The following is a 13,452-nucleotide window of genomic DNA, read 5'->3' as shown; positions in this document are numbered from 1 at the left end:
AGCCAGTCAGCCACCCTGTGAAACCACGGCAGAGAAGAACGTTGTGGTCATAGGTCATCAAGGACCCCAACAAAGTACGTGTACCAACGGGACACTGATCTTACATTCACTACATCGAGTCACATGACTGGGGCAACCACAGCGTGGGCACCGGTGAAGCTAAAAATAGTGTTTTACCCTGTTATGTTCTATTTGTCTCCTGTTTAATATAATTATTGTGTTGGATGTATTGTGTGTGTTTGTGTTATTTCTTGGAGGTCTCCAACTATCTGGCAAGTAAGTGGGGATTACCCTGTGGTTAGAATTTTCCTCCCAAGCTGCCCTGGTGACATTTTCTTCTCGCCCTTTTATGTCTTTAGCTAATTGGAGCTCGTTTTGTGTCTTGACCTTTCTAATTTTGCCCCTACGTATTTACGTTATTTGTATTCATCCTTTGTAACTTGATCTAATTTCCCCTTCTTGTGGCACTCCTTTTGGATTTTAGATCATTTGAGACCTCCTGGTTAAGCCAAGGTGGTCTCCCGCCGTACTTCCTATCTTTCCTTCTGCAATGGAATAGTTTGCTCGTCTGCCCTTAATAATGCCCCTTCGAAAAACTGCCAGCCGTCTTCAGTTGTTTGTCCTCTTTAGACTTGTTTCCCAGGGACCTTACGTACCAGCTCTCGGACTTTGCTAAAATCCACCTTCCTGAAATCCATTGTGTCCATGTTGCCGTTCTCCCTCCTACTCATCCTTAGAATCATGAACTCTAGGATTCCACGATCACTTCCACCCAAGCTGCCTTCCACTTTAAAATTCTCAACCCGTTCCTCCCTATTGGTGGAAAGCAAATCTAGGACAGCTTCTCCCCTCGTAGCTTTCTTCACTTTCTGAAATAAAAGGTGGGGAAAGCTACTAGGGGGAGGCTATTCTACAGGGCTGATGTTTCAGAAATGCACATTCCTAAGACATGCTCTATATCCTTTGTAGTTTGTTTGTTTCTGTATTTCTAATCAAAGGTTAAAATATTGCTCGCATTTGTCCTAATACCAGGTGAGTGAGCAAATGAAAATTGCTTAATAAGGAACAGCAGTGAGTTGTGTTAGCCCAATTATGCCATTTACATTCATACAGTATTTCTGGAGTTCTGCTTAGTACCTGGGAAACTGGGGTGCAGGGACTAGGGGCTGGGTCCCAGAGATCCCCAGAGGGCTGCCCCCTTCTGGGGCAGAAGAGCTGTTATCCTACAGGTTGCTCAGTGCACTCTGTGGGGTTCTGCAGGGATCCATGTTGGGACCAGCGCTGTTCAACATCTTCATCAGTGGATGAGATCATGGCGTAGAGACTCACTTCTAACGTCTGTGGAGCAGACAAAGCAGGGAGGGGTTACAAGTGCTTTGGGGGACAGGAATAAAATTCAGAATGATTTGGACAAAGCAGAGAAATGGTCTGAGGTAAATAGGGTGACATTCAATATGGACAAATGCAGAGCGCTCCACTTAGGAAGGAACAACTGCAGCCAAAATGTAGGATTTTAGGGTTTGTATAAGAATATAATAAGTATAGTGAAGGCTCTAAGTTCTGTATGTTTGGCTTATAAGCTCTGTATCCTTCTGTCTCACCTTCCCAGCCACCCTTCCTGATTAGCGGTAGGAATGGCTTGTGCTGTTGGTAGATACGTCTCAGATACGCTCATAAATGCAGACCCGGTGTTAAGGCAGGAAGACACCATGGCTTCTATGGAAATTTACTCTATCTTAGGACATGGTTTTATTGCAATGTTTGCTATTAGGTTTTGCTTCTTGTCTGCATCATAAACCAAGCTGTGCTTGGGAGTGTTGTGAGCCAGACACGAGAAGTCATTCTTCCGTTCTACTCTGTGCTGATTAAGCCTCAGTTGGAGTCTTGTGTCCCGTTTTGGGTTCTGCATTTCAAGAAAGATGTGGAAAAATTGGAGAAGGTCCAGAGAAGAGTAACAAAAATTATTAAAGATCTAGAAAACATGAGCTAGGAGGCAAGCTGAAGGATTTGGGCTTGTTTAGTTTAGAAAAGTGAAGACAGAGAGGGGACATGACAGTAGTTTTCAGGTATCTAAAAGGGTGTTTCAGGGAGGAGGGGGGGGATCCATCTCTTTGGCCTCTGATGACAGGACAAGAAGCAATAGGGTTAAACTGCAGCAAGGGAGGTTTAGGATCCTACCTGCCAGGGGGTATGTCTACACTACCCCCTAGTTCGAACTAGGGAGGCTAAAGGAGGCATTTGAAGTTGCAAATGAAACCCGGGGTTTAAATATCCCAGGCTTTATTTGCATCTTCCTGTCCGGGCACCATTTTTAAATCCCCTTAGTCCGAACTAAATGCCCGCAGCTACAGCGGCAGTCAAACGTTAACTCGAACTAAGTCCTTAGCTTGAGTTAACTGTTACACCTCATTCCACGAGTTCAGACTAAGGGGATTTAAAAATGGGAAGGAGTCAACCCCCAGAGGCCAGGCTGCCCCGCCGGGTTTTCGCTTTCTCAGACCACAAGCTAAACATCTCAGGAGGGACGGGCGGGTGGACAGACGGAACTAGATAAGGACACCGCGAGACAGAGGGACTAGCTAGAGCCCTGCGAGGGGGGTGAGTAGATGGGTGGGTGGAGTCTTTTTCTTCGCCCCAAAGTGGCCTGGAGAACACCCCCGAGGAGCCAGCTGTGGCCCTTTTCCCAGCCCAGTTGGCAGCGGCTCCCTCTGCATTTCCCTCCTCCATGAGCTCCAGCTGCTGCCTGGATCTCGGGGACCCCGGTGAGCTGTGAGGCACAAGACACCCCCCAGTGCAGTGCGGGGCCCAGAGCTGCTCCAGCTCTGATCCACCTGGGGCCCTCACAGCCGGAGATGGACCGTGGGCATGTGGGGGCGCAGCGCCACCTACTGGCTGTCAGAGGGGATGCAGGGCCGGGATTCCCTTTCCTATGCATGGGTGTTGCACAGATCTCAGCCCACAGACCTGAGGGGTAGTTCGTTCTCCACCCACGGGGAGAGGGGAATCGGCTCCAGTGTGTGGAAACTGGCTTCTCTGCAGGATTTGGAGTCTCCGAGGCCCGGTGTGACGGGGGCTTGAACCCCCGCACTAAGCACAGCGCCACTTCGGCTCTGGGGAGCGGGCTCTGAGCCGCGCTGGGTCTGCCGCCCATGCACAGCAGTGCGCCGAGATGCAGCGGGGCGTAGGACCCAGAGGAGAGGGAAGGCGGGGGATGCCACAGAGTCGCCCCGACACCATGCTGAGCACGGGGAGCTTAAAAGGAGGTTGGGACGCACACAATGGGGAGAAAGAGCCGGGAAGAAGCGAGGTGGAGGCTGGCTGCATTCTCCCCAGCAGGAGACTGGCCGTGGGGAGCCGAGAGGACCCCGACCTCGACCCCAGCAACTGGCCCCATCCAGAGAAGAGTGGAGAGGCCAGAACCCCAGAGAGGAACCCCGGCCGGACGTTGAGTGATGGGGTCAACTGGAACTCAGGGGCATGGCCAGTGAGGGAGGGGAGGCCATAGAGGGTTAAGAAACATAGAAGAGGCAGAGCGGGGGATACAGTGGCAGGGTGGTCCCCGGAGGTGGCCCCTGGACTCTGTTACTCCCCTCTCTGTGAATTACGAGCCTGTAACTCATGATACGTCCCCAATTACTGCTCCCCACCGGGGGTTGTGCTGTCTTGCTAGTTTATGGCTGGTTAAACAAACATGTCTGTTTCTTAAGTATCAGAGGGGTAGCCGTGTTAGTCTGAATCTGCAAAAGTGACGAGGAGTCCTGTGGCACCTTATAGACTAACTGAAGTGTAGGAGCATGAGCTTTCGTGGGCAAAGACCCACTTCGTCAGATGCATGTAGTGGAAATTTCTTGCTGATCTATGTCTGTTTCTTGCTGATCTCAAGCTTTCCTAGCCATGTTGTCCACTGTTAACTAGGCCTCATGCCTCAGACCGGCCCGTGGAGTTTGGGCATTTGGGAGAGATTCCTAACAGAGACTGGTCAAGATCTTACATACCTGTTCTTGGGCTTTTGGCCTTTCAGTGCTCTGTAAGCGAGGGGAGCCAAGCGCGGCCAGAACCGGCAGTCCCAGCAGAAAGGGTGGAGGCAGGAGACCCACAAGGGCCCCCGGAGACCCTTCAGGGCGTGAGCCAAACCCGGAGACTCACAGCAGCGGTGAGACGGGTCGGAGAGGGACTGAATCCTGAAGCTTTGCTTTGCCTTGCTCTGCCCCTTGTGCCGTGCGGGCAGCGTGCAGGTGTGTGTGTCCGTGGGGCTTGGCAAAGGAACTTGGGTCCTTGTTCTAATGGGATACGGCTCCCAAACTGTCAAACTCGGATCTCGAGAGCCTCTGGGGCCAGACAGCGGGAGAGGGCCCAAGCCATGGAGTTGGCTGGGGAGGCTGACAATGGGTCTCTGGGTGCAAGGAAGGTGGGATGCTCAAGTCTTCATGGCGAAGACGTGTGCCAGACCCTGAATCTGCTTAGCTGCCCACCCAGCTCCCTCCAGCCCCGGCTCCCTGCAGCTAGATTCAAAACTGCCTGTGTCCCTGTGGGTCCCAGCCCCCTGCAGCCAGCTGACGAGCCACCCGTGTCCCTCCAGGCCCAGGCCCGGCTCCCTGTCCTGGAAAAAGCTTCACCTGCCGGCAGCCAGAGCTGAGCTGGGATCTGCAGCCGGCACAGGCCGGGAGAGCTTCTGAACAAGCCTCCTGCCAAGCAGCTGATGTGGAGATGGGCTTCCTGCCAAGCAGCTGACTGGCCAGCTGGGGGGAGCTGATTGGCTGCGGCACCTGCAAGCCGCTGACGGGGCCGCCCAGGCGGTAGCAGATCGGTGCCAAGGGCTGATCCTCGCCCGGTGCTGAACACTCACTCTCGGGTCCCAGGGGTGACCCCGTCTGGTACCCCCAGTCCCAGCCCCTCACCTGACAGCTGTCACCCGGCTGGTTCACCCGCCGAGCCGTCCCGCCCGGTCGGTCTCCATGGGGGACCACGTCTCTGCTTCGATTCCCAACACGCCCGTTTTGGTTCGCTGGTTTCCTGTCCCGCATGGTCTCATCTGCCAGGCCGGGTCTGAACACCGCCCCGGGGTGGCATCAGGAAGCCCCTGGGTTTCCATCATTCCGCCTGTCTTATTTCTGAACCCTCCCCGGCTCACACCCAGCGGTGTGTCTCCCCTGCCCAGCGACGGAGCAAACAGGGGACAGAGGAGGTGAACCCGGGCGGACAGTCGCCGGCGTCTCACAGCATCCACACACGGCGCACGTTCCTGGTTCTAATCCCCGGCACAGGGGCGGGGCAGGCTGGCTGCAGCTCTGTACTGCCAGGGTTCAGGGGAGGCCCATCCCCAGAGCCAATGGGGCACAGCTGGCCAGACACCCCTCCAGCCGGTGAGCCCCAGAGACTGGGTGTGGCCTCCCCTCGCCATGCAACGCTGGGGCGCCTCCCCTCACCCTGGTGCCCCGTGTGCACAACAGTCTGAGTGTGTCACAGCCGTGCCTGGCATCACCCTCGCCCCGTGGTGCAGTGGCAGGTGGGTGTCATTAGCCCCGGCGCAGCCTGGGAACTGGGGAGGCCACACAGGAGGCCGCTGGTGGCCACGCCGGGAAGGGAACCCAGGGGTCCTGGCCCAGGCCGTCGGTGTCAGGGACAGGACGTGGTTCCTAGAGCCCCGTCGATGTGCCTGGAGCCCGAACCCGCTGGGCAGTGCGGGCTGCCTGTCTAGGGTGGCCAGAGAGCAAGTGTGAACAATTGGAACACGGGGGCGGGGCTAAGGGGTTGTAGAAGCAAAGCCCCAGACATTGGGACTGTCCCCTTGAAATCAGGACGGGTGGTGACCCTGGTGCGCCCCTCTCAGCACCCCATCCCGGGAGTCTGCGACGGCTCCCAGCTCCGGCTCCGCGTCCTTCCGCTCCGGCTCGGCGGGCTCCGGCTCCTGGCTCGGCGGGGCTGATGTTTGCACAACAGCTAGACCCATCGCGGCTCTGGGGAGCTCAGGGTGAGGGGTGGGCCAGACGAGAGAGGAAACGTTGGTTGTCACAGAGAGCTGGGGGGGGAGACCGAGACCTGCCCCTTAGCCCAAGGGCCAGGCCCAACCTGCCTCCCTCCGGGGTCCCCTCCCTCCCCTGCAGTGAGGTCCAGCCTGCTCAGGACCAGAGGGGGCTGGATGGACCCATCTACGCGGGGCCAGGCATGGGACAGAGGAGACACACACAGACCTGCATGCTCAGGAGAGTTTATTGCTGTAGCCGCTGCAGCCGTCGAGGGGGCAGGGGTGTAACTAGCACAGAGACACTGGGAGGAGGCAGTTTGGAGCTGGGGAACCTCAGAGCCACTCTCAGGGAGGGGCCGGACTGGCCCCAGATGCAGCAAAGCAGTGGAAAGTCTGGGACGTTGCCTGATCGTGCCCAGGGACCCGGTTCTTCGCAGCCCAGGCGCTGAGCTCCCCGTCCGGCCCAGGTGAGCAGCTCCCTCGCTAGAGTCGATACTTGCAAACGTAGGCGTTTTTTGTGCTACAGTTTTTATCATTCCAGTTCTTATAACCTAGAATGCAAGACAGAAATCCCTGGGGCAAGTGGGGCCATTCCTGCCCTTGCGAAGACCCCCCCCCCACATTGCACAGTGTGGAGGGAAGACCCCGCGGCTGCTCACGAGGCTGGAGGGGAAGCCCCATGTGCTCAGACAGGGCCAGACTCCCTGAGGGACGCTGGGTGTCAGTGTAACAGCGGGAGACTCCGGCTATTGTGCTGAGAGCCCGACGGGGCCGGGTAGCGCTAGGCACTGTGCCCACGCACACACTGCAGGACCATCCCGCCCCAGGGAGAGCCCAGCCTAAAGAGGCAGGAAAGGAAAGGAGTCCCACAGCGGGGAAGTGACTTGACCAAGGTCACCCAGCAGAGCGGTGGCAGGGCTGGGGATAGAACGCTCAGACTCAGGCGCATCAGGGCAGGGCGAGGCCGTAGCATGGCCCTGAAGAGTGAGTCACTCACAAATTGGCGAGGGGGCTTCCTCTGGTCAGCCAGGTCTGTGCTGTCGCCAGTGAATGGGGCGAGGCTTTCTGCCCCGCCCCACCCCCTGCGCCCAAACCAGCAGCTGGAGGCAGGAAGCTCCAATGGGCAGCTGGGGAGTCCAAGATCTGCTCTGTCCAGGCCTGACATCCCTGCGCGAGGGGCGGGGGAGGTGCAGCTGATGCTCTGGCCATGCAAGTTGTTACCACCACAGTCGGAGCCGCCCTGAGGTGCCTCTAACCTGCCGGGGGGGCAAAGCAGCCCCCTGCTGTCTCCTGCCTCACAGGGCAAAAGCCACCAAGAGACCGAACAAAGAATCCACCTGCCCCCTCCGGATCAGCCAGGGGGAGTCGCCGGGCTCCGGCCGTCCCTGTAACTGACCATCTGACAGGAGCCGCCCTCGCCCTGGGGCACGCGGGGGAGGATTCACCGGCTGAGATGGGGGGCAGAGGGAGCCGGGGGAGAGGCAGGGAGAGGGGCCAGGAGGCCAGCCCGCAGCGGGCTGCAGGGTGTGCGCAGGGTCCCGGCGAGAGGTCTGCTCACCGCTCTTCCTCAGCAGCTGGACGCAGTGCTCTTTGCCACGCTGGTTGTTTGGCTCCTTGGCGTTCCAGGCTCTGTAGCCGAACTGGGAGCCGTCCGACCACCGGAAGCGCCGGGCCTGCAGCCAGGGGAGAGGTTGTGGGTCTCGGGGAGGAGAGACACACCTGCGCCCCATGCAGCAGGGCCCTGCCCAGCCCGGGGGAGAGTCAGGCACAGGCTGGGCACCTGCCAAGCCCTTTGCCCGAATGAACCTCGGCACCAGGGTGCAGAAATGTTGGGGGTGCCCAGCACCTGCACCTCCCCCCCTGCCCAGTCGCCCTCCCATCCAGATTCCCAAGGCTCGGGGAGGGAATTGGTTGGAGAAGGGATGCCAGTTCTGGGTAGCTGTGTGGGCACCAGGCCACCAGGCCAGGCATCTTCCTGGTTGTTGGGGCACCATGGGGGGCAGGGGGCTTCCTGTGCTGGTCTCAGCCGGTGGGAGCAAAATCGACGTGTGTCTGTGATGGAGACGCTGGGGGTCGGGGGAGGGGACTCGGGGCCGTTTCCCTCTCGAGGGCTCAGCGCCAGCCTGGCCCCAAGGCAGCAGGACCGGGAGCTCCGGACACTCAGAGCAGGGGACAAGGGGCCGGTCACTGGAAGGGCCTGGCTCTGGCCTGGCCTCAGCGCTTGGGGGACTGGCTGTCTTGGAGGACACAGAACTAGCCCCATCCAGTGCCGGGGGAGGGGATCCCCAGGTGAGGGAGCGACCAGGACTGGCCTTAGCATAGGGCGCCACTAGGACCCAGGGTGCAGAACATTGTGTCTGCTGCGGGTGCAGACGTGCATCTGGGGGCGTCATCTGAGCTCCCCGCCTCAAGTGCCAAAACGCTGTGGGCCGGCCTGGGAGTGACCAGCACCGCGGGGCCGTGCAGAGGTCGAGGGGCAGAAGAACCAGGGGTCTTGGGCAGGGAAAAGGGTCTGGAAAACATGAGGGAGGGGGAAGAGAGAGGGGTTGTGGGGGGAGGGGGAGGGCTTGGCACAGTGCGGAGGCCGGGAGGGGGAAGGGAGACGGGGCAGTAGTTGGGGAGGCAGGTGCAGGTCAAAGGTCAGCGTTAGGACTGGGGGGACGAGGACCAGGCTGTATCTGGGAGGGAGAAGCCAGAGGGGAGGGGCAGGGGATGGTAGGATGGGGACGGGAAGGGGGCGGGGGCGAAAGGGGCAGTGCAGAGGGGAGACGCTGGTGCCCATGGGGTGGGGCATGGTGTAGCAGTGGGGCAAGGAAAACCGGGCAGCCCCATGAAGGGATCGTGGGGCGTGGGACCTGCCCCGCCCCGGGAAACAGCCAGTGGGGGGAGCAGCTGCCAGCGGCAGAGCCAGGCCGGGCACTCGCCTGCTGGGGGTCGTGCAGGCCGATCCAGACGTCGTCCTTCAAGCGCGCCGCGGAGATGTACACGGCCAGCCTTTGCGCTTCTGCCTCACCGAGGATGGAGGCCAGGTGGGCCCCGGGGCGGTGGTACTGACACTGCACCTGCAGCAGGGACGTGGGCCAGGCCTGTCACCCTGGACGCTGATTGCCCCAGTGTGGGGTCCTGCCCCGCCTGGCTGCACCAAGGCAGGGGCGGCTGAGAGGGGAGAGTCCCCTGAGCCCCGGAGCCAGGCACTAGCCACGTCAGCTCTGCAGCCTCCTCCCTCCCCCCCTCCCCCCACACACAAACCTCTCTAGGGATACAGCCCGGGTCTGTGGTGATCTCAACAAACCCCCGCAGCCCCTCCCAACACCCCACCCTGCCCCACAGATTCCTGAGAAAAGCCTCCTACCTCTGCGTCGTTCCAAGTCCTCTTACCGGCGAAGTAGGCATAGCAGTGTCCTCGGTAGGACAGCCAGTCACTGGGACAGGACGCCGCCCGCACGCCTGGTCCGAGAGAGGGGCCGGGCCGGGGAGAGAGGATTTGGGAGCTGACCTGCCGGCTCTCGTCCGTCCAGCTGCCCCATATCTCCCCAGGCCCTGTCAGCCTTTGCCCTCTCCCCAAAGGGCGGCTCCCGCCTGTGACGTTCTGTGGGGCTGCAGCCGCTCCCAAACAGCAGCGGCCGCTGCCTGGCCCCGTTGGCTTTGGCCGTGGGGCTGTGCTACTGACAGGCACCGCTGTCTCCTCGCCGAGGAAGGATGGGCGCCTGGCAGCAGGGAGCTCGGCAGGGAGGGGAGGCGGCTGAACCAGAGTCCGCAGGGGGCTGGGGGTGGGGACGGGGAGAATTCCTGGAGGACCCAGTGGACTAGGGAAAGGCAAACACAGAGCCTGCCCAACGAAGATCTGGGACGTGCCCGACCAGCAGCCTGACTGCGAAACTGGGGGAGATTGAAGCAGTTTGGAAGCCCGAAGGGGATCACTGGGTTATGAGCCCAACGAACATGGAGCTGAGGCAATTGTACCGTGCCAAGCCCCCGCATTCCTGGCCTCAGCCTCTGGCCCCGTGGAGCTGGGGGAGCCGCACACGTGACGGGTCCTGGGTTCAGTCAAGTGTTTGACGCACTTCCCCGGAGTATTCTCCCCAGCCGAGTGGGAGGCATCGAACCCTGCAATCCTGGGGCTGGAGGAGCCCTCGGGAGCCATCGAGTGCAGCCCCCGCCCAAGGCAGGACCAACCCGACTCAGTCGTCCCAGCCAGGGCTTGGTCAACTGGGACTTAAAGACCTGTAGGGATGGAGATTCCAGTCCTCCCTAGGGAACCCAGCCCAGGGCTTCCCCACCTGCCTAGGGAAATCGTTTTTCCTAATCTCCAACCTAGACCTTCCCCTCTGCAACTTGAGCCCATTGCTCCTTGTTCTGCCCCCTACCCCCACTGAGAACAGCCTCTCGCCAGCCTCTTTGGAGCCCCTCTTCAGGGAGTTGAAGGCTGCTACCAAATCCCCCCTCACTCTTTGCTTCTGCAGACTAAACTCCCTCAGCCTCTCCTCGTAGGTCGTGTGCTCCAGCCCCAGAATCATTTTGGTCGCCCTCCGCTGGACCCTCTCCAATGTGTCCACATCCTTTCTGTAGGCGGGGGCCCGGAAGAGGACACACTACTCCAGATGTGGCCTCGCCAGAGCCGACTAAAGGGGAAGAATCCCTTCTCTAGAGCTGCCGGCAATGCTCCTCCTAACGCCCCAACGTGCCATTCGCCTTCTTGGCTACAAGGGCGCCCTGCTGACTCATCTCCAGCTCCTCATCCCCTGTATCCCCTGCTTTGTGGCCAGGGCTGGGACCCTGAAGCTGCAGGGCTGAAGGCCGGGACCAAGTGGCCGTAGCCCAGGGGTTAGCGCTGGAAACGCCACAGCTGGGGTGCGGTGGCTAGTGGGGCCCTGGCAGAGGCGCTGAAGGGAGGCTGTGGGTTTTCTGTCGTGGGGAGGTTAAGGAACAGGTTGACAAACTCCTCTCACAGATACTGTGGCTTGGCCCTGGCTCCCTGGGGGTGGCTGGACTAGGGCCGTCTGGAGGCTCCTGCCAGCCCCCACAGGGCTAGGCGTCTTCAATAGCTGAGGGCCCACAGAAGGGAGGGAGCGGGAAGGCGGGGAGCTACCGACAGACGAGATGGGGGTGGGCGTGGGTGTGAACCCAAAATAAAGAGTGGAGGGACCCGTTCGGGACGTTATTGGCGCTTTCTGTTCCCTGCTGGGGATGGGATCCCCCAAGTCACCCCTAGGCAGCAGCAGGCCTGGGGGGAGGGTTTTAGCTCCCAGCCTGGCTCCCACACTCAGCCCCGTCGGGCTCAGAGACGCCCCCTGCTCTGAGAGCCAGGGCAGCAGGGCGCAGCCTCTCCCCTCGGGCAGGGGCTGAGCTGCTGGCCGGGTGTCACGTTACTGGATTTTAGGGAAGCAGTCAGATTACTGCTGCACCCATCGGGGGGGGGAGGGTTGCCCCAAAAGTGGTACAAAAGGGACCATGGGAGGTGTCAAACGAAAGCTTGCCTTCTACCGATTCTGTATCTGCTCTTCATACACCTGTATGTCTGTGTGTGGAGTTAGGAATATGTATTCTGTGTTAATACTGGAGGTTTCTCTGTATGGGATTGAGCAGTAGACGAAGAATGCTCAGCCTATGGACATGCTAATGAGCAAGTCTCCATGGACCAACAGCCTTCTATAGGCCAAGGACATACCTCAAGCATGGTGACTGATACCTAGGGGCTACCAGCAGGGAACACAGGGACAAGCCACTGGCCAGGTGACCTGCTGCAGCCAAGAAGAGGCCAGGAAGGAGGGATAAAGATGCCACGTGGCAGCCTCCATTTTGTCTTCAGAAATTCTCCTGAATCTAGATGCAGCCTCGCAGGGAATCATGAGCCAGGAAGAACTGTGGATCCATCCGGACATAGGATGTGCACCGAGGACTTTTAAGCCAGCAGCAGTAACATCTCTGCTCCAAGCCTGCATTGAGAACTGGGGGTATGTCTACACTGCATCCCTAGTTCGAACTAGGGATGCAAATGGAGACAATCGAACTAGTTAATGAAGCGGGGATTTAAATATCCCGCGCTCCATTAACATGATCTCGCCGGCGCGCTAGTTCGAATCACAGCTGATTCGAACCAGGAAGTGCGCGCCGGGACGCGTTAGTTCGGACTAAAGCCCTTAGTCCGAACTAATGTTACTCCCCGCTCCCCCCACTCCCCTCCCAGCCAGCTCCACTCCCTGCCGGCCAGTTCCCCCCCCCCCCATCTCCTGCAGCCAGCCTGTCACGTTGCTGGATCTTGAGGGGAGCAGCCAGATCACTGATGCACCCATAGGTGGGGGTGTTGGCCCCAAAAATGGTATAGGAGGGGGCCATGTGAGGTATTGAATAGAAGCTTATTATCTGATAATCCTATGTACGCTGTTCATGTGTTTGTATAATGTCTGTGTGTGCAATTATTAGCATGTACTTGTATGGACACTGAAGATTTCCCTGCATGTGGTTAAGCATTGGGCAGGGCCGAGCCTGTGGACATGCTAATTACCGAGGCCCTGTGGAACAATGGCTCTCAATGGGCCAAGGACACACCCAAAGAATGGGGGCTGTCATCTGAAAGCAGCCAGCAAGGAACACAGAGATTGGCCTCTGACCAGGTGACCTGCTACATACTAGAAGAGGCCAGGAAGGAGGTATAAAGAGGCCATGTGGTCGATTCCATTTTGTTCTCAGCTCAGCACTTCATCCCAGAGGCAGCATTGCAGGGAGCCGCTAGAGCCTGCATCGAGTACTGGGAGATTCGGTGCATGTAACGTACTATTCTTTAACAACCTTACTCTCAGGCTTTTCTTTCTTGTAATAGTAACCCTTTAGATATAGATTCTAAAGGATTGGCCCAGCGTGATTTGTGGGTAAGGTCCAGAGGGTAAATTGACCAGGGATCTGTGGCTGGTTTCTTGGAACCGGACAGAACTTGTTCGGGGTAGGTGGGATTGGGTGCTAGGACCCCCCACCTGTGTATGAGGCCCTGGGCCATCTGGGGCACGGATATTGCTGGGATGTCGGAGGGGTTTTGCTGGTGAGGCTTCAGGCAGGCAGCTGAAGCGCTCTGTGGGACTGGTTTGTGGCCTGCTTGGACAGGTCACCAGTCTGGGGGCTGTAAGGAGCCCCGGATTTGACAATTCGCCCTGAGCGGACGCCTTCAGTTGTGCCCAGACACGGCACGGACCGTCACACCCTGCCTGGGCATTTATCGACCGGTCGGGAGGGAAGGGGCCCAGGTATCCATAGTGAACATGCAAATCTGCGCAGATGGCAGATAGAGCCATTTCCTGCTCCGAAAAGCAGAGATAAGGGGAGCCGCAATCCACATGTCAGGTGGAAGTGCCATCAGGGCCCAAATAACAGATACAATCAGCCTGGTCCCTTCCCTGGCCTCCCCCTGTTCCAGCGCAGAGCTCCGTGGGGCTGTAGGGTGCGTCTCAGCACTGTCGGGGTGGCGAGCGTCAGACCCCACTGGGCACAGTCTG

At 58.9% G+C, this 13,452-nt stretch overlaps 1 protein-coding gene across 1 annotated transcript in view; it reads right to left on the bottom strand.

Annotated features, from left to right (window-relative positions):
- Positions 1–6,162: 6,162 nt before the first annotated feature.
- The window catches only part of LOC102447747 (C-type lectin-like), a 146,141-nt gene continuing 138,851 nt past the window's right edge, over positions 6,163–13,452 (bottom strand). Inside the window, exons 3-6 of the mRNA XM_075924592.1 lie at positions 9,318–9,412; positions 8,890–9,027; positions 7,524–7,638; positions 6,163–6,516 (exon numbers count right to left, since the gene is read on the bottom strand). Coding sequence (XP_075780707.1) covers positions 6,449–6,516; positions 7,524–7,638; positions 8,890–9,027; positions 9,318–9,412 — 416 coding nt within the window. The 3' untranslated portion in view covers positions 6,163–6,448. The remainder of the gene's footprint in view (positions 6,517–7,523; positions 7,639–8,889; positions 9,028–9,317; positions 9,413–13,452) is intronic.

This window comes from Pelodiscus sinensis, chromosome 1, assembly GCF_049634645.1.
Source record: "Pelodiscus sinensis isolate JC-2024 chromosome 1, ASM4963464v1, whole genome shotgun sequence".
Taxonomy (NCBI): domain Eukaryota; kingdom Metazoa; phylum Chordata; order Testudines; family Trionychidae; genus Pelodiscus; species Pelodiscus sinensis.
This window is presented reverse-complemented; position numbering and strand designations above follow the sequence as displayed.